General features: G+C 34.7%; 1 protein-coding gene across 1 annotated transcript in view; it reads right to left on the bottom strand.

Annotated features, from left to right (window-relative positions):
* LOC111642079 (protein OS-9-like) overlaps window positions 1-13,104 on the bottom strand; it is a 21,921-nt gene extending 8,817 nt beyond the window's left edge. Inside the window, exon 1 of the mRNA XM_023388354.1 lies at window positions 12,849-13,104. Within this exon, the coding sequence (XP_023244122.1) occupies window positions 12,849-12,977 (129 nt within the window). The 5' untranslated portion in view covers window positions 12,978-13,104. The remainder of the gene's footprint in view (window positions 1-12,848) is intronic.
* Between the last annotated feature and the right edge of the window lie 6,989 nt (window positions 13,105-20,093).

Genomic DNA, 20,093 nt, shown 5'->3' with positions numbered 1-20,093 from the left:
CCGCGAAAATTCAAAAATACAAAAATGAAGTATATTACCAAGTAACCCAGTGAGAACTGCTTGCCTATCATTTTAGTTCAAAATACAAGAAGTTTTATTCCAAGCAAGCATCGCAAGCCCGCTAGGTTAATTTCTGCTGCTTACTTGGAATAAAATTTCTCATATTTTATATTAAAATGATAGGAAAGCAATTCTGTTAAAAGCACTGGCACTGAACGTTTCGCTTCATGCAGTCTATTTTGCAACTTTTTTAAAATGATGTCAATCCCGAAAATCTCGGGATTAGGAAAACTTAATCCTGAAAATTTTGGGACTGAAAAGTGGTCGGGATCCCAATTTTCGAGATCCCGGGATCAAATCTTCTAGACAGAATACACTCCCAACTTTTCCAAGATTGAAAGTACAGTAGAGAATCGATTAACCATCACATCAGTTAGCCAACTGTTCTAGTCGGCAAATTTCAAATGTCCGCTAGTGATGTGGCGCTACAATATTTGGGTATGTCTTGGCTAATTTAATATTATTTTTGTTAAATTTTTGCGTGTTTTAGCTGGCNTCGACTCTTTTGTTTTGGAAGAGACTTCTCCTAAAGAGATTTTTGATTATATTATGAGTGTAAAAGCAAACACTCCGGATATTGATAAGCTAAATATATTTATTTTAAGACAAATAGCAGATATAATTGCTTTACCATTGTCTTATTTAATTAATAAGTCCTTTAAGTATGGGAGATTTCCGGAGAAGCTTAAACACAATCTCGTAATCCCAATATTTAAAAATAAAGGATCTAAACAGAACTTGGAGAGTTATCGTCCAATTACTATTATTCAGAGTTTAACTAAAATAATTGAAAGGGCTTTCTATGGAAGATTTTTTGAATTCGTCAATAAAAATAAAATTATAAGTAAAAATCAGTATGGATTTAAAAGAGAGGCCTCAACAATTGATGCTTTGACTCATCTTAAACAATATATTAGCACCAGTCTCGATAATGCAAATATTGTAATGGCGGTGTTTATCGATCTGACCAAGGCTTTTGATAGTGTTGATATTAAGATATTAAAACAAAAATTGTTTAAAGTTGGATTGAGAGGTGTGCCATTGGAATGGCTAATATCCTATTTATCAAATCGTACGTACTATGTTAAGGTAAAAAATTCAATATCAAAACCATTTCGAGTTAACAAAGGTGTACCACAGGGATCCGTTTTGGGCCCTTTACTTTTTAATATTTATATAAATGATATTGTAGAGACTATTCCTGAGAATAATATTATATTGTATGCAGATGATATTGTTATAACATATGCAGATTGGAATCTTCATTTGGTTGAAAATAATATAAACTCTTTGTTATCTAAATTAAGTAAGTACATGGAAAATAATAACTTAAGAGTAAATGAAAATAAAACAAATTATATTTGTTTATCAAATAAAAACAAAAAAGTGAATTTAGAAGATATACAAGTAAGAATAAATAATGAACGTATTCAAAGAGTTAATACTGTAAAATATTTAGGTATCGAAATTGATGATAAGTTACGATGGAACAATCATATAAATAATTTAACACTGTCTTTATCTAGATATATTGGAATACTGAAAAGAATAATGAGTTTTTTAAATTGTGAGACTGTTTTGCGCTTGTATCACGCTTGCATGGAACCTAAACTTCGATATGGTATTTCCGTATGGGGTACAGCTTCTTCTTTTGTATTGAATAGGTTGCAAGTTATACAAAATAACTTTATAAGAGCATTATATAAGTTGCCTTATGATTCCTCTGTCACTTCTTTTTATAACCAGCTCAAAATTGATAAAATGAAAGCTTTATATAAAAAACAAGTTCTTTTGGAAGGTTTTAAACTAATAAAGGTGAGCAAGAAAAGTGAAAAAAGTACCAGAATAAGAATCAAAAGTGAGCAAGAAAAATTCTTATATAAGCGAAGAATTAAATAAATATTTTAGGCCTTCTAATTACAACTACCGATGGAGAAACAATTTGATTTTACCAAAAATTAAGCACAGTTTTGGAAGAGATGCACCAGTCTATCAACTTATATATAATTGGAATGCCTTAAAAGAAGAATATAAAGATTTGTGTACTTACGGACAATTTAAACGGGCTGTAAAAATATTGAGATGTGATTAGTTGAGTGTATTTTTTTCGTTTTTTATGTATTTCTCTTCTCTGTTTTTTTTGTTGTTTTGTTGATTGTTTACTTTGTAAATGTTTGTATCATTAGTTTTTCTTTTGACCCTTGAAAAAGGCCAATGGCCATAGGGTCGTATGATTAAATATTAAATATATATTAAATATTAAAATATTAAATATTAGATTTGTGTTAGTGCCTGAGGACAACATTTATACAAATGTCAAAAGTGCTTGTAAGTTCTTTAATGCCGTTTTTTAAGTTATTCTCTTTATGTACGTACAGTAGCACTTGTCGGTGATAGGTTTGCAGATTGTATGGTTGCAATGTGCTTTTGGAAGTTGCTGATGTAACTATTGATGTCAATTTTCAATAATTAGTAATAAAGATCTACTGCACATTGCAAGCATCCATTGTTACGGCAATGATGCAAATTACTGTGTCTGCAGTAGTAGTGTTTTGTTACTCCAAACAGGTATTTAAAGTCAGTTTAGCAGTGTAAAAACAGTGTATGATGGAATGAGATATACATCAATAACTTCATCATAAACAACTTTCCTCCATACCTCCTTGAACTTCTCTAACACCTTGGACTTAATTGTTTTCCTCAAGGAACCAAGGTCCAGAACACTCTACACTTCAATGTCTACAACTTCCAATCTCTATATCTATCCATCCACACTGAACCTTGTTTCTGCTCCCTCCATGATTTCCTTCTCTCATATATACAGGACTCGAACAAACACCACAGTAACATTTTGGAATTAACTGATCTACTCTGCCATTCGTCTTTTTTCTCCTGAAGGAAAAACGTTCCTACAAAGCAAGGGTGTCCCTATGGACAGCTCAATATCTGGAATGTTATGCAAATTAGTAGTGTGCCAGCTTGAGACTGCCATCTTTCTTGCCTTCAAGGGTGTTCTCCCATTTGTCTAATACACAAGATAGAGAGGATGAGCTCCTTACAATCACCCATTACTCCATCCAGCATGGCTACTCCCCACACATTATAAATGGCTTTATTTGTCGACTTTCTAACACCACTTCTGCCCCGCAATTAAATCACTCCCAAGATACAAAGTACTGAACTGTCACGATAAAAAGCTTGCCACCGTGTACAAGAAATTTCCAGAAGAAATAACTATCAATTAGCTTTCTGTAGAAGTCACTCAATTTCCTCCCTCTTCTGCAATGCCAAACAGGCACCACCTACCAGGCATCTATCCCCAACATCAATCATAGGTCCACCCGCCACTTACAATACAAAGGAGATATGACTAGCCCTTTAAATAACTGCCTCAAAGAGCATCATATCTCTATGAAAAAAGGTTTGGCCAACACCGCTTTGGCCATCTATGCCTCTGACCCAGAATTCCACAAGACACACCTATTACATAATGCATCTAAGTAATCTTTCCTTAAACAGCTGGAGCAAGTGGAAATATACATGGCACCTGCAATAACATGACCAATAACTTTCGTGATGTTGACTACTTTTCCACGGCATGGAAGTCTTTCCATGAAATATAAATTCTCACTGTCCTCCCCCTTTCCGTTCTCTCGTCTTACATCATATGTCGCCTCCTCCTACATATGTGTTTGGCAATCCCCCATTTAACTCAGCAATTGTTTGCCTGATGATGCCTGTTCAACACAGGCAAAAACAATCGGATTTTTTAAAATTTGCCGGTTTTTAGGTTTTTGTAGTTGTTTGTTAATTCTAAGTTAACCAGTTGTAAATTAGCGGTTGTTGTTCTAAATACAAAATATCTTACAAACACTTTTGACATTTATATGAGAGGCATCCAGAAGATAAAGAATGTTTGACTATACAAAAGGAAAAAACAGTAACGATAGGAAAAAAGTTTTATTAAGTAATTAGTACAAGACCAGCTACTTTTCTACATAGTTCCCATTATGATTAAAGCATTTGTCATAGTACAACACTAGTTTTTGGATTCCTTTGTCACAGACTTCCACTGCCAGTTTCTTCAGCCAGTTAGTGACAGCTTTTACCTCAACATCCACTCAAAACTCTTTTGGCATGGAAGAAAGGTGAAAGTCACTGGATGGTCAGGTCAGGACTGTATGGTAGGTGGTCAAAAACATCCAGGCAAATTTCTGAAGCACAGCTTGAGTGGCTGCAGTAGAGTGTGATTGCATGTTATCTTTTATGATTAAACATTAAACACCATTTTCTCACACTTGCTTCATCCATAATGTGATCACCATATACTTCCATTTGTTTATGAATTTCTACAGAACAAACTTTTTTGTATGTAAAAAACACTTCACACTTTGCATTTGGTGGGATTCCTGATTTCTGTAAACATTTTAACCCTTGACAAAACAGTGACAATAAGCCTGCTGTTATCAAAACTCTACATGTGCTAAGCTAACACACCAAAGAACAAATTGACCTTGAATTGATGGTGGTAATTTACCTGTGCAGAGTGCTATACATAAATATTCTTTATTTTCTAGACACCCTTTTAGAATGTCTTCTTCAGGAAAAAATGAAAACAAATTTTAGAATATTGATATAAATTTTAAATTTAACATTAATACGTTGTAACTGGAATGTATGTGTTAAATTTAAATGGTACGTTATCAAATTATACAACTAATCAACAATCAAACTAAAATCAAAAAATATTGGCAGCTAGAATTTAATTTTTTAAATTATTAAATAGTGAAACCCATCTCTACAGTGGGCCTACTACACAGCTTTACAGGCCACTTTCTCAACAAATAATGTTTCCCAGATAAATAAACAGTTACAGCTATACAAAGTACAAAAATGGAAGAATCATTCCACAGGGGCATAAAGCAATGATTGAGAACTCTTCTAGATAGTTCTGTGGAAAGTCTATTATTACAAATGTCATCTTGGTGCTCTATTATATGACTTTGAAATTTTCTAGTTGTAACCCCAATGTATGTCACTTTTTCATTATTGTTTTGGTGTTGTAAGGAAATTAAGTAAACACCTGATTTTGCAATGATAACAATATATATATGAAATATTTGATACAAAAAGAATTGCCATTTATGTATATAGCAATGCATAAGGTAGGATATACTCACGCAAAATTCAAGTACATTAGCACCTGTGTAAAAATACCCCCTTCCCACCATCAAAGTTAGAAATAATAAAAAAGAATTGTATTGATATAAGCCTACCCATCCCATATCTTGGGTCTGTGTCCTTGTTCATCACCAGAAGATTTCAAAAATCAGTATTTAATCTTCAATAAAACCACAGTTGCCCTTACACAGAATACCATGTAATAACAGAGACATTAACTATGTTAGAAAAATTAGACATTTACTTATTCCCTTACAACACCAAAACAATAATGAAAAAGTGACATACATTGGGGTTAGAAGTAGAAAATTTCAAAGTCATATAATAGAGCACCAAGATGACATTTATAATAATAGACTTTCCACAGAACTATCTAGAAGGGTTCTCAATCATTGCTTTATGCCTCTGTGGAATGATTCTTCCATTTTCGTACTTTGTGTGGCTGCAACTGTTTATTTATTTGGGAAACACTGTTGAGAAATTGGAGCCGTGTAATAGGCCCACTGTAGACCTCCCAAAAATATGGGTTTCACTATTTAACCTTTCAATACTCAATTGACGATATATCATCACGCACGAAGTTATGAAAATGCTCATGTGACAATTTTTCTTCACTCTAAAAACTGTTCTATTTTTATAAAAAAATTCCATTGCTAGATGACACTACACTACTGTACATTATTCTTCAGACTCTATTTCACATATTTACTACCAGATGGCATTTTATTTCTAAGTATATATATAATATTTCGAAGCAGAAAATTTCTGTGTCACAAGTTTTGTTTGAGTTCGTTTTGAGTGCCTGTTTGCTTTACAGAACTATTTTTTGTGCATTTTTTGAATTACATTATTTTATTAATTAATTATATTATATTATTGTATTAAATTATATTTTTTGAATTATTATATAATAATTAAAAAAAATACTTCTTGAACAATTTTTAGTTGTAAAACTTTACTTTTTTTTAATCTTTATACTATTAGCTATTGTGTATAAAATTAATGTAAACTACATATATATAGAAATAACTGTGATACTTTTCAAACATCTATAATGAAAATTTAATATTTAAAATGAAATGTCTAAGTTTGCCTAAGAAACATGAAACAGAGATTATTGACATAAAGTGTTATATAGTTTGTGATAAAATAAATCAATATGCATAAATCTTATATAAAAATGTATAGAACAACATTGCCCTTTGTGCAGGCTTAATCAAAAAATTTGATCAGTAATCAAATTGTTGTAAATTATTACATTCAAAATGCCATTCCTCATATATTATTGTTTTCAGGAGAAATTTTTATACTAGCGATAACAAACTATACTGCTGTGAGAATAAAGTCGAGGGTGGAGTCCTATAGTCATTGAGCCACAAGACCTGCTCACAATGTCACTGGATGGCTCTAAAATAGAAGGTTCAGAGACAAGGAAATTGAGAGTTTCAGGTCCTGTCAGGAGCTGACACCAGTTAGGATAGTTCAGTCACATCCTAACTCGCAATTTGACTGATCTATTTGGTTCACCAAGTTCAAAATTTTTAATGAGGACTATTAGTCGAGTGGGGAGTGCGGTGACTAAGTCGATAGGGTGTTTGTTACTCGATTAATGACAAGTAGCCAGGTTAAACAACATAACAAAGTTTAATATAGATATAGTTCCTAGAGAACATTATAACTGCAAAACTCACAACTAACTACTAAGCATACATAAAAACTGTACACACAAACTGGAACTGTATACTAATCAAAACACTAACACCTAAATACTAATTCCAGCATATAATCTTTAATTTGTTTTCGGCCATCTTTCAGAGGCCTTCTTCAGGAAAGAATGCAAAAAACAAAAAAACAGTTCTATCATTTGAAAAGCCTTAGCTTTCAAACATAGCTGTGTTCCAATTTTCTTAAATGTTCAAACGATGTTCAAAACAAAGATCGTTACATATTACAACATATAAATAAATTATTTTTTAAATAAAGCTATAAATAAATTATTAATAATACAATATATGGCGTTGTAAAAGTTAGCCCAATGTTTTGATGTATAGAAGATGTCAAAAATTATTGTTATGCTTGTGGCATTGTAAATAATATTTCCATGACTGTGGACCTGGAATATAGTCAGAGTTAATGCAATCTCCCTTCATGCCCACCATATAAATTTCAAGAACCTCCAATGAACGTAAGTCGAGTCTGTGAAAAGCTCTGTGTAAAAGAGTAGCTTCATCCCAACAAGGAAAAACCCTGGGTTTGGTAACATACTGGGATAGTGCAGTATTATATTTCCCCTTGGACACATCATATTTGTGGTCCTGTATTCTAGCTTCAAGTGATCTGTACGTGGATCCAGTGTATGTTATATGTCTATTAAAACATTCGTCATGCATTAGATAAAAGCTGGAAAATGTTCCATTTTCTCCTATAAGTTAATCACAAGTTTAAATCCTTAGCGATTCTATTATAAATTTGTTGGAGGGACGGTTCGTAAGAGATAACAACCCAATTGTGCTCCTCATTAAGAACCCTCATGTTTGTGATAGCTATCCTAGACTGCTGGATGGCACCGAGCCTGTCGATTAAGGACTAGTCGTACTCATGTGCAGATGCTATAAGCTTGATGTGTTTCAGTTCTTTGTATATGTCTGAAGTCTCTCTGAAGTAATGAGAGTAAGCCCTTGAGGCAAATATAAATATAATCACGACTATTTACCGTAAACCCACATACATTCCCCTCTTTGTACCTGCTAACTCAGCAGACCCTTGGCCTTTTAAGGTAGCAGCATTCTGGGCCCTAGTCTCATTTAGGTGCTAGTGGTTTGATTAACTACTAAGCGTAAATACAGAGCTCTAGGGATACTAGGCCTGTCTAGCTATGTGGAGAGAGAGAGAGTTTACAACCAGAGAGTTAGGTAAATATCATACCTCTATCTCTTCCTGTGAGAGACTATCAGTTGACTCTTGGGACAATGTTTGCTCGTAGCATATCAATCATGCAAAGGATCCCTGGGAGAACAAATATGGCAGGACCAAAGACTTGGTTCTCTCCTTCTGTCATGGAGTCCATCTTGGGGATATCTGCTGGGAACAGGGTGGCTCAAGATGTCCACTGGTGTATGGCGTTCGATGAAGTCCACCCCAACTCGAGTTCCCGCCTCCTTTTTATCCAGTCTAGGCCTGGGAAAACCCATCAGGTAATCGAGTGTTGGAGATGAAGGTTGATTTTGCAGGTGTTGGGTCATAGGTGAGCCGGTGATGATGTGAAACTGTCGTTCTCACGGAGCTGACAATACCATATTTGGTTCGAGACTTGTAAGATTTCTTCTGTTTACTTGTTTGAAGGTTGACTTTTTCCTTTTACAATAGATTGTTATCATTTAGCATAAGATTGTTATAATTCTCAAACAGTTGTTGATGGAAAAGGTGTTATTCAATCCATTTTCTGAGCAATGTTTTCTTAACGATTGCAATGGAGAAATATGCTTAAAATTTTCCTTATATTAGAGCCAAATCAGTGTACGATCCTCACACTGCCATAAACTACAGAAGGTAACATATATATGTGAATTTTTTCATATGTCTACAATAAAACTGGATTTTTCGTGAATTTTTTAAATAATATAAGTAGAATGACCTTGAATGACTAAAGTTTGCCATGAATGCTTTGGAAAAATAAACACAAAAAACCCAATGACTTTGAAAATGTTAATAATTTTAAAAATTAAATTTTAGCTGCCAATATTTTTCGATTTCAGTTTGACCATTGATTAGATTTATAATTTGATAATGTACCATTTAAATTTAACACATATGTTCCAAATTGGAACGTACAAAGTGTGAAAATTTAATTCCCAAAATCACCACATGACATAATTATGCAGAAATTACATGCACATTTATGTTTGAAACGTTTAGACTAATAAGCATAAATTTTAAGCCAATAGAGCTAGTTGTTAATTAGCTATTAGGAAGGTAATAGTTATCTGCATGTACTCTTTGGCATAAAAATAGGTGAGTGAAATTTAGAGCAACATATTAATATAAAATTTTGTGTGAAAATTAACAAATGTGCTACTGAAACATTATAGTACAAAATGTCAGAGCTTGCAATGGAAATCCCCAAGTCCACCATGCCCTAAAAATCCTATTAGGATAAAAAGCACTTGTCATAGCATATTTATATTAAAGTGTATTTACTGGTATATTTTTAAATGTTCTGTTCATGTTATTTACTGATATATAACCAGCTGTGGGAAGATTTAGAGAAATATTTTGTATTTATTTTTGTGTTTTACACATTAGAATTTTATTAATGCCAATAGACAGTGCTCTTAAATTTTATCTGGTAAGAATCTGGCATGAGAAGATAATTATTTCTTTCATAAGTCATACTGAATTTGAAGAAATTGCACACCAAGGCTATATTTCAGAAGTGCTTTAAACATAGCCAATGAAACAAAACTGACCCTCAGAAATTTGAAAGAATCATTACATCATCTTTCATTGCATAAGAATCATCAATAAAGTACAGTGGGAAATTTCCCTCAAGACAATGAACTCTGCTCAGAAGAAACTCTGGCCAGATTGTATTTCTGCCAAAGATTTTGAAGGCTTTGAAGCAATGTCTGTGGTGAGTGAAACTGTGTCTGGGCAGGTCCATGGAGATAGAGGTGAGTGATGAGGATGTGGAGGAGTTAATGGATGACCAGAAGACCAAACTAACCATAGAACTTCAGTACCTTCATAATCAGCAGCAAGAAGTGTAGAGGAAATTTCTTCAGAGGAACAGGAGCCAAGAAAAGCATTTCTAGTGCTGAAATTAAGGAACTATGGTGTATTTAAGCTAGAATACAGGCCATTGTTGAAAAATGGCACCCTAACACAGCCATGGTTAAAGCTTCTTAAACCTGGGCTGACTTATGCTCCTTAAACTTTTTTAATGAGGAACATGCATTATACACTTGGCAGTTCTATATGGGTCTGTACTGAGCAAATTGTTGCAATGACATGACTAACTATCTGGTGATCATATTTTTTCATTATTAATCAATAAATTAATTGATGTCACAATTACTTCCATACATCAGACATTCTTTTCTGAGTGAATGTAGTTAAAAAAAAAAATACGAAATAATTGACAATGTGTTTAAAAATGAAAAATTTCTTTCAAAAATATCATTCATTTTTTTTTATGTTAATTTAATAATTTTAAATTTAGAAAGGAATAATGTTTCCAATGGAACAATTATTTACCAATTAGTCCAATTAGAAAATTAAACAATTAATTGGTGGAAGAGCCACTTAACACAATTAATGATTAGGAAACAATTACACAGCGCATCTCTATTGACAAATTATCTAGATATTCTAATTTATCGAACATAGATTTCAGTGTTCAAGCACTTCAGAACTAAGTACAGTAGAGTCGTGAAAACTCGGCACTCGATAACCCGGCAGTCTGAATAACTCAGCGCAAGCTGTTATCCTCCCTTCTGCAAACGATGATGGTCAAGATCTTATCCAGAACTTAAAGAAAATTAACCTATTGGATGTTGTTGGCTGGATGGCAGACGCCTGGAACGAGTTAGAGTCATTAACATTAGTTTGTTCCTGGCGAAACTCCTTGATCATGAAGGAAATAAGTTTGTTGAACATGATGATGCAGAAAATGTAAACTTACTCGACCTCATGAAAAGAGTTCCTGGATGTGCAGAAGCCGATGAAAATGACGTCTAACAGTGGTTCCAGAATGATACCGAGCAAGACATTATGTCCGATGCAGAAATTATTGCTACTGTCACAGTTAATGAAAAAATGCCAGAAAATGATGAAGAGGTTGACGTTGAGAACTCCACCGTACAAGCTCCTAAAGTGAGGGACTAAAGGCTGTCGAAACCGCCCTTCAGTACTTTGAACAACAAGGTGCATCGGTAATGGACTTACTGTTCCTTTGTCGTCTTCGTGACGAAGCAGCAAAATACAGAGTGCATTGTGGAAGACGACAGGGCATTACGCATTTCTTTGAAAAAAGTAGTCAGTTTTTGCAAAGTCAGCTAGTTAATTTTCATTATAGACAGCTTTATGCCTCAAAGTATTTTTCTGAGGTCTGTCCTATCAGGTAAATTACAGTACACTGTGTATTCATTCATTTTCATTTTTATGTAGTAAAGACTCTATGCCTTCATAAAGTATGTACTTTTCCTTTGTTTAAGGGTATTTGGGCAGTTTCTTCTCTGTTGTATTCGCAAGCAAACAATACATACAAGTACAGTACAGTATTTTCTAAGGTAACACTCATATTTATTCTTTTTTAACTCCATTCTCGATAACCCAGCATTTTCACAAACTCGGCCACCCTTTGGTCCACATTAGGCCGAGTTTTTGGGACTCTACTATATTAAAAATGCTTAAAAAAGTTAAACTAGTCCAACCACAAGGGTTAAATGCCTCAAATGTTACAGAACAAAATATGACTATTTTTTTACCAATAAAATACTTCACTCAAGTTTAATAAAAATTCAAGAATAAAATATTAGATTATGTATTTTCCAACTAATACTTTAACAAACAGTAAAAAAATATAACGTTAAATTGGCCAATATTGCCACTTGTGGTAAAATTTGCAATAAGACAAAGGTAACAAATGTGCCATAGCTGCCAAACAAACATATTACAGAAAAACAACACACATTAAATTACTACAAAATATGTAGTATTACGCAATAAGCAACATTTGGTAAGACGTGAAATCTCAACGACGGGTTTCTCTCCCTCGAATCGTAGATCCCCGTACGAGCAAACAAGTCAAAGAACCCATATACGTAACCGCGAGATAGCCTCCACAGGTCAGTTTTTACCACATACCAGTCTACCGCCCATTCTCCACGCTCCCGGTCGGTCAAAGCAAGCGACGGACGGAGTGCCCGGACCACGGCCGGACAGGAAGTCGCACGCTTGGGTACTGGCTACGGCTCGCATCCGGGCACCTGCCCGGGAGCGAGCCCACACCCCCCTAAAACCACATAACATCGAGTACTCCACAAATAATCAAGCGAGCTACTCAAAGCCAGCACAGTCACCCAGGCCAAATAGTTAAACACTCCAATCTCGACGGAGCACGCCGCACCACTTCCGGAAGTAGGCCAATTCGGAGGGGCCACATCCGACCAAGAGCACCTTTCGGAGGTAGGGTTTCTTCGACTTTTTTGTCACCACAGGTACGGTCTACGGCTCCGGAAAAATCCAAACCATCTCATTCGGAGGTGTAATCGTATCCAACATTTTATACGACTTATAGTACAAAGGTTACGTGCACAGAATAAAAACGGTATATTTTATATCAGAATTAATATTAATGATTACCGCAATATAGCACATTATACGGAGTTTATATTTCAATATTCAATCTAACTTAATTAATTAAATATGAGTTTCAGTTTTGCCACGTTTTTACATCGTCATACCCGCTAACGGGGCGGCGATCGAGAGCTCCGATAATTCAGATACAGCCAAATTTATAATGCAATTTATTTGAAATAAGAATTAACCTACAAAAACCGAATATGAAGTGTCTGTGTAAGTAAATATAAATGACAAGATGGACTTACTTCACCAATTTTGACAGGGACGTTTAAGATATCCACTTCGTAATTGATCGAATTCAATTCATCGGTATTGAAAGATGCCGATAACCTTTTTGTGGTTAAACACAACAGAAATAATGTTAAAGTAAGCATCCTCGATTCTAACACTTTCGTTTACCAACTAGTTTAGCCTAATGTTATTTAATTAATTGTAACATTCGATTTTAATTTATCAATAATTAAGATGACGTGCGCTAAGACGCCATTTGTAAACAAAGCCGATATACGCGAACCCTGGTGCCAAAATAAAAGTTATAATCGTATTACTATATCTTTCTTTCTTTCTTTTGTTTCTGTTGATGGGGTGTTAATGTGGAGTGCACGGCACAAGCAGGCACTATACTTCGAATAGCCTGTTTTTCATCGCTAGGCGACCGAAGAGCCGGCCTTATAGATTGGCCATTACGCGCGCGGGGGAAAGAATGCCAACCGGGAGGACTTTTTATGGGAAACTGACCCCCATTCAGGTGTATCTTCTTCTCTTGTATCGGGGTTAATACGGAGGTTATTGCGTAGTCGCTTAGAGTATTACTGTATCTAAAATCAAAAAATGTATATATGAGTATACGTTTAAAAATTTTTGAAATATGTTTGAAGTATTCTATTCGGTATCGTATCGTGTAATATAGCTTATAACAATATTATGAGTTATTTTTATGTTACTTTCACTGTGTTTTATTTTTGAGTATATAAATAGTTAAAAATAAGAATTTAAGAATATTTACAGAATTATTTATTTATTTTTCTTATTTACTCTTTCCGCTCTACACATTAAATGGCGTTTTTCGGGTCTATTGGGGGTTTGGCCAGGCCCATCGTGCAGCGGCCGACTAGGATATTATTTGAATAGATGCTGAACAATAATTTAAACTGTACAAGAGTGCGATATACGATTTTTAAATACACGAATGTGTTGTCTTCTATCGGCTAGTTGGGCATGAGCTTCTAGGCTATATCGCCCCGTGGTAAAGTACAGTTGTATACGTTTTATGATGGTCGTTACGCAGGGAATAATGCCTTCCTGGGGGTCTTTTAAAAGTGTCTGGCCCCTATTCGGGCGTTACGGACGTGGAGAAACCCAGAAAATTACACCTGGCTAGCCCGTTCGGGCCAGGCGCCAACCCACCACCGAACTTCTCTAGAGACGTCTGGAGTCATTTTAAGCAAAAGTATAAATAATCATTGTGATATACAATTGATTCTATCTTATTAATTAATCAGTGTCAAATTAGAACCCACATTGGGGTTTTTTAGTATTTTTTAATTATTTGTTGGAAATTTGTACGTATTTGTTACTCACTTAATATTGTTTGTTAGTGAATGGTTATAAAATAACGAAAAGTCAGCATCGTGTCAATTTAGCACCAACTCGGAAGCCGGACAGCGAAGTGTTTTATTATTATTATGTTTGGTTTTGTGAGTTTTACTTTGTTGACTCGGACCAGAGTCAAGGCATAGTAACCAAAACAAGACAAAAATTAAATTAGTGTGTCAATGTCTGTGTGTGTGTCTGTATTCAGGAATTTCCTAACAATATGACATGCATTCAATATAGTGTCCTTCTATAGTATGATGTATGTGTTTCTATTCAATTATATAATGTTTCCAGGCTTTTGTGTAGTGTGTGTCTTATGACGCCTGTACAGGAGAGAACGACAAGTACTGTACAATAAGCACCCTATCCCTCCTCCATAGATGCGTTATTTCCTGGACGAGTTCCGTGTATTTGCTGATTTTTTTCAGTGCATGTGTTTTGTATATTGTGAGTGTTTGGAATGAATATGTCTATACTGTATGTAATTTTATTATGTTTGTCAATGAGTGTAATGTCTGGTCTGTTGTGGTAAATTGTTTTATCTGTAATTACAGCTCTGTCGTAGTACATTTTGTGCGTGTCGTGTTACAATACTGTCTGTGCGACGTATTTGTAGTATGGTTCGTGGATGTCTAATAATTTGTGTTTGTTTGCAAGCTCTTGGCGTATTATATTTGCTACTTGATTATGTCTATGTAAATAATCTGTCTGTGCCAAGAACTTGCAACCAGAAGTGGTTGTGTTGTATAGTTTCTGGCATGATGTGACACTTTCTGCGTGTGTCATTTGTGAATGTTGTATCTTCGAGTATATGTTATTATTATTTCTGCCCTGTAGGCACAAAAAGAACCATACCTATTGTGGGTTTGGCCGGGCCTACAATAGAGGGGGTGCAGTCACGTGATATAACGTCATCGCTCCGCCCACCAAAACAATCGTCCGCCATATTGGTTGCTGATCTGACGTTACCTCGCTCGTTCGTTTATNAAAAAACTTTAATGAAGATATTTATCTTAATTATGAAAATATACTAGCATGTTTTTTAATTTTTGGAACCTAACCCTCCTTTTCGTATTAGTTCTTTGTTTCGTATAACACGGATTCGCATAACACGGCAATTTTTTGGAACGTAACTACCGTGTTATACGGGGGTTACCTGTATTATTTATTGTGAAATTTTGCCGCTCCCTAAAAGGTAATTTTTCCGCCCCCTAAAAAGTGCCGCCCGGGGAGGGCCGTCCCTGCCGCCTTCACTACGGAAAGCCACTGTGCTTGAAATGAATTCTACTAAAAATTTGATTGTGGTTAATTAAAGGCCATTTTTTTTTTGTAAAAATTTAGTGTATTTTGCTCCAGTCAGTCCCTGATATGATAAATGTGGCTATAATAAATTAAAGGGTTTATTAGGCTAATTAGTTTAATCTTAATTTATGTTGTGGGCTAGAAAAGTGATTTAATAACCAATTATTGTTTAAATATATTATTAGAAGTAAATATCACAGTTTCTTACATTGTTTTTGTACACAGGTTAATGACTCACAAAATCTACGGCAGCCAGCTTTAGTAGTGTGGGTTTTAGCTATGAAAATTGGAGAGGCGATAACTGGGCATTGCAATTGCGTAGCTGGACAATCTTCCTCCCGCTCTCGTGTTGGTGCTATTCTTTTTACCATTGCGGAAGGAATTAAAATAAGGAGCTCCCAGACATGTACTGACCGACCAAATAATTGGATTGTGCCACGTGTAAAAGATTGTGATTACAAACCACTACGAAAAATAAACTTCAGCTGCAACTGCAAGTAAACGGCAGTGGCTTGAAGAAAAAATATACAAAAACCTTATTTGTGAAGTGAATAAAACTTGAAATACTTGTATAAACAAACCTAGTAAGAGAGAATTTGAACAGTTTTTGAAAAAAATTTCTGTTCATAATCCAACTGCTGCAATTTTGTCAGTGTTGCCAGGTTACTCTAATTCTTTTACAAACCGTGTCAATTTATCTTTCTATAAGAACCCACTTACAACTCTATTTGATGCCAAAAAAGCTGCCTTACCCTGGGATCAGCTGTTAAATCACTGCGGGACAGTATTTGAAACTTTGAATCTGACAGAGGAAAAAATTGATTTTATTAAAGAAAACATACTAGCACAGAGTAGAAGCAAGCTGTGGTTTGTGCATAGATCAGGTAGAATAACTGCTTCTGATATGAAAAGTGTGTGTAGAGCATATATAGAGACTCCACCAGTTTCCACTGTATTTTACCAGAGCTAATTGTAAAAAAAAAAAAAAAAAAAAAAAAAAANAGCCTTAGCTTTCAAACATAGCTGTGTTCCAATTTTCTTAAATGTTCAAACGATGTTCAAAACAAAGATCGTTACATATTACAACATATAAATAAATTATTTTTTAAATAAAGCTATAAATAAATTATTAATAATACAATATATGGCGTTGTAAAAGTTAGCCCAATGTTTTGATGTATAGAAGATGTCAAAAATTATTGTTATGCTTGTGGCATTGTAAATAATATTTCCATGACTGTGGACCTGGAATATAGTCAGAGTTAATGCAATCTCCCTTCATGCCCACCATATAAATTTCAAGAACCTCCAATGAACGTAAGTCGAGTCTGTGAAAAGCTCTGTGTAAAAGAGTAGCTTCATCCCAACAAGGAAAAACCCTGGGTTTGGTAACATACTGGGATAGTGCAGTATTATATTTCCCCTTGGACACATCATATTTGTGGTCCTGTATTCTAGCTTCAAGTGATCTGTACGTGGATCCAGTGTATGTTATATGTCTATTAAAACATTCGTCATGCATTAGATAAGAGCTGGAAAATGTTCCATTTTCTCCTATAAGTTAATCACAAGTTTAAATCCTTAGCGATTCTATTATAAATTTGTTGGAGGGACGGTTCGTAAGAGATAACAACCCAATTGTGCTCCTCATTAAGAACCCTCATGTTTGTGATAGCTATCCTAGACTGCTGGATGGCACCGAGCCTGTCGATTAAGGACTAGTCGTACTCATGTGCAGATGCTATAAGCTTGATGTGTTTCAGTTCTTTGTATATGTCTGAAGTCTCTCTGAAGTAATGAGAGTAAGCCCTTGAGGCAAATATAAATATAATCACGACTATTTACCGTAAACCCACATACATTCCCCTCTTTGTACCTGCTAACTCAGCAGACCCTTGGCCTTTTAAGGTAGCAGCATTCTGGGCCCTAGTCTCATTTAGGTGCTAGTGGTTTGATTAACTACTAAGCGTAAATACAGAGCTCTAGGGATACTAGGCCTGTCTAGCTATGTGGAGAGAGAGAGAGTTTACAACCAGAGAGTTAGGTAAATATCATACCTCTATCTCTTCCTGTGAGAGACTATCAGTTGACTCTTGGGACAATGTTTGCTCGTAGCATATCAATCATGCAAAGGATCCCTGGGAGAACAAATATGGCAGGACCAAAGACTTGGTTCTCTCCTTCTGTCATGGAGTCCATCTTGGGGATATCTGCTGGGAACAGGGTGGCTCAAGATGTCCACTGGTGTATGGCGTTCGATGAAGTCCACCCCAACTCGAGTTCCCGCCTCCTTTTTATCCAGTCTAGGCCTGGGAAAACCCATCAGGTAATCGAGTGTTGTTGGAGATGAAGGTTGATTTTGCAGGTGTTGGGTCATAGGTGAGCCGGTGATGATGTGAAACTGTCGTTCTCACGGAGCTGACAATACCATATTTGGTTCGAGACTTGTAAGATTTCTTCTGTTTACTTGTTTGAAGGTTGACTTTTTCCTTTTACAATAGATTGTTATCATTTAGCATAAGATTGTTATAATTCTCAAACAGTTGTTGATGGAAAAGGTGTTATTCAATCCATTTTCTGAGCAATGTTTTCTTAACGATTGCAATGGAGAAATATGCTTAAAATTTTCCTTATATTAGAGCCAAATCAGTGTACGATCCTCACACTGCCATAAACTACAGAAGGTAACATATATATGTGAATTTTTTCATATGTCTACAATAAAACTGGATTTTTCGTGAATTTTTTAAATAATATAAGTAGAATGACCTTGAATGACTAAAGTTTGCCATGAATGCTTTGGAAAAATAAACACAAAAAACCCAATGACTTTGAAAATGTTAATAATTTTAAAAATTAAATTTTAGCTGCCAATATTTTTCGATTTCAGTTTGACCATTGATTAGATTTATAATTTGATAATGTACCATTTAAATTTAACACATATGTTCCAAATTGGAACGTACAAAGTGTGAAAATTTAATTCCCAAAATCACCACATGACATAATTATGCAGAAATTACATGCACATTTATGTTTGAAACGTTTAGACTAATAAGCATAAATTTTAAGCCAATAGAGCTAGTTGTTAATTAGCTATTAGGAAGGTAATAGTTATCTGCATGTACTCTTTGGCATAAAAATAGGTGAGTGAAATTTAGAGCAACATATTAATATAAAATTTTGTGTGAAAATTAACAAATGTGCTACTGAAACATTATAGTACAAAATGTCAGAGCTTGCAATGGAAATCCCCAAGTCCACCATGCCCTAAAAATCCTATTAGGATAAAAAGCACTTGTCATAGCATATTTATATTAAAGTGTATTTACTGGTATATTTTTAAATGTTCTGTTCATGTTATTTACTGATATATAACCAGCTGTGGGAAGATTTAGAGAAATATTTTGTATTTATTTTTGTGTTTTACACATTAGAATTTTATTAATGCCAATAGACAGTGCTCTTAAATTTTATCTGGTAAGAATCTGGCATGAGAAGATAATTATTTCTTTCATAAGTCATACTGAATTTGAAGAAATTGCACACCAAGGCTATATTTCAGAAGTGCTTTAAACATAGCCAATGAAACAAAACTGACCCTCAGAAATTTGAAAGAATCATTACATCATCTTTCATTGCATAAGAATCATCAATAAAGTACAGTGGGAAATTTCCCTCAAGACAATGAACTCTGCTCAGAAGAAACTCTGGCCAGATTGTATTTCTGCCAAAGATTTTGAAGGCTTTGAAGCAATGTCTGTGGTGAGTGAAACTGTGTCTGGGCAGGTCCATGGAGATAGAGGTGAGTGATGAGGATGTGGAGGAGTTAATGGATGACCAGAAGACCAAACTAACCATAGAACTTCAGTACCTTCATAATCAGCAGCAAGAAGTGTAGAGGAAATTTCTTCAGAGGAACAGGAGCCAAGAAAAGCATTTCTAGTGCTGAAATTAAGGAACTATGGTGTATTTAAGCTAGAATACAGGCCATTGTTGAAAAATGGCACCCTAACACAGCCATGGTTAAAGCTTCTTAAACCTGGGCTGACTTATGCTCCTTAAACTTTTTTAATGAGGAACATGCATTATACACTTGGCAGTTCTATATGGGTCTGTACTGAGCAAATTGTTGCAATGACATGACTAACTATCTGGTGATCATATTTTTTCATTATTAATCAATAAATTAATTGATGTCACAATTACTTCCATACATCAGACATTCTTTTCTGAGTGAATGTAGTTAAAAAAAAAAATACGAAATAATTGACAATGTGTTTAAAAATGAAAAATTTCTTTCAAAAATATCATTCATTTTTTTTTATGTTAATTTAATAATTTTAAATTTAGAAAGGAATAATGTTTCCAATGGAACAATTATTTACCAATTAGTCCAATTAGAAAATTAAACAATTAATTGGTGGAAGAGCCACTTAACACAATTAATGATTAGGAAACAATTACACAGCGCATCTCTATTGACAAATTATCTAGATATTCTAATTTATCGAACATAGATTTCAGTGTTCAAGCACTTCAGAACTAAGTACAGTAGAGTCGTGAAAACTCGGCACTCGATAACCCGGCAG

This window comes from Centruroides sculpturatus, unplaced genomic scaffold, assembly GCF_000671375.1.
Source record: "Centruroides sculpturatus isolate CEXI.00-Female unplaced genomic scaffold, Cexi_2.0 scaffold1431, whole genome shotgun sequence".
Classification (NCBI taxonomy): Eukaryota; Metazoa; Arthropoda; class Arachnida; order Scorpiones; family Buthidae; genus Centruroides; species Centruroides sculpturatus.
Note: the sequence above shows the minus strand (reverse complement) of the source record. Positions and strands in the feature narration are given on the sequence as shown.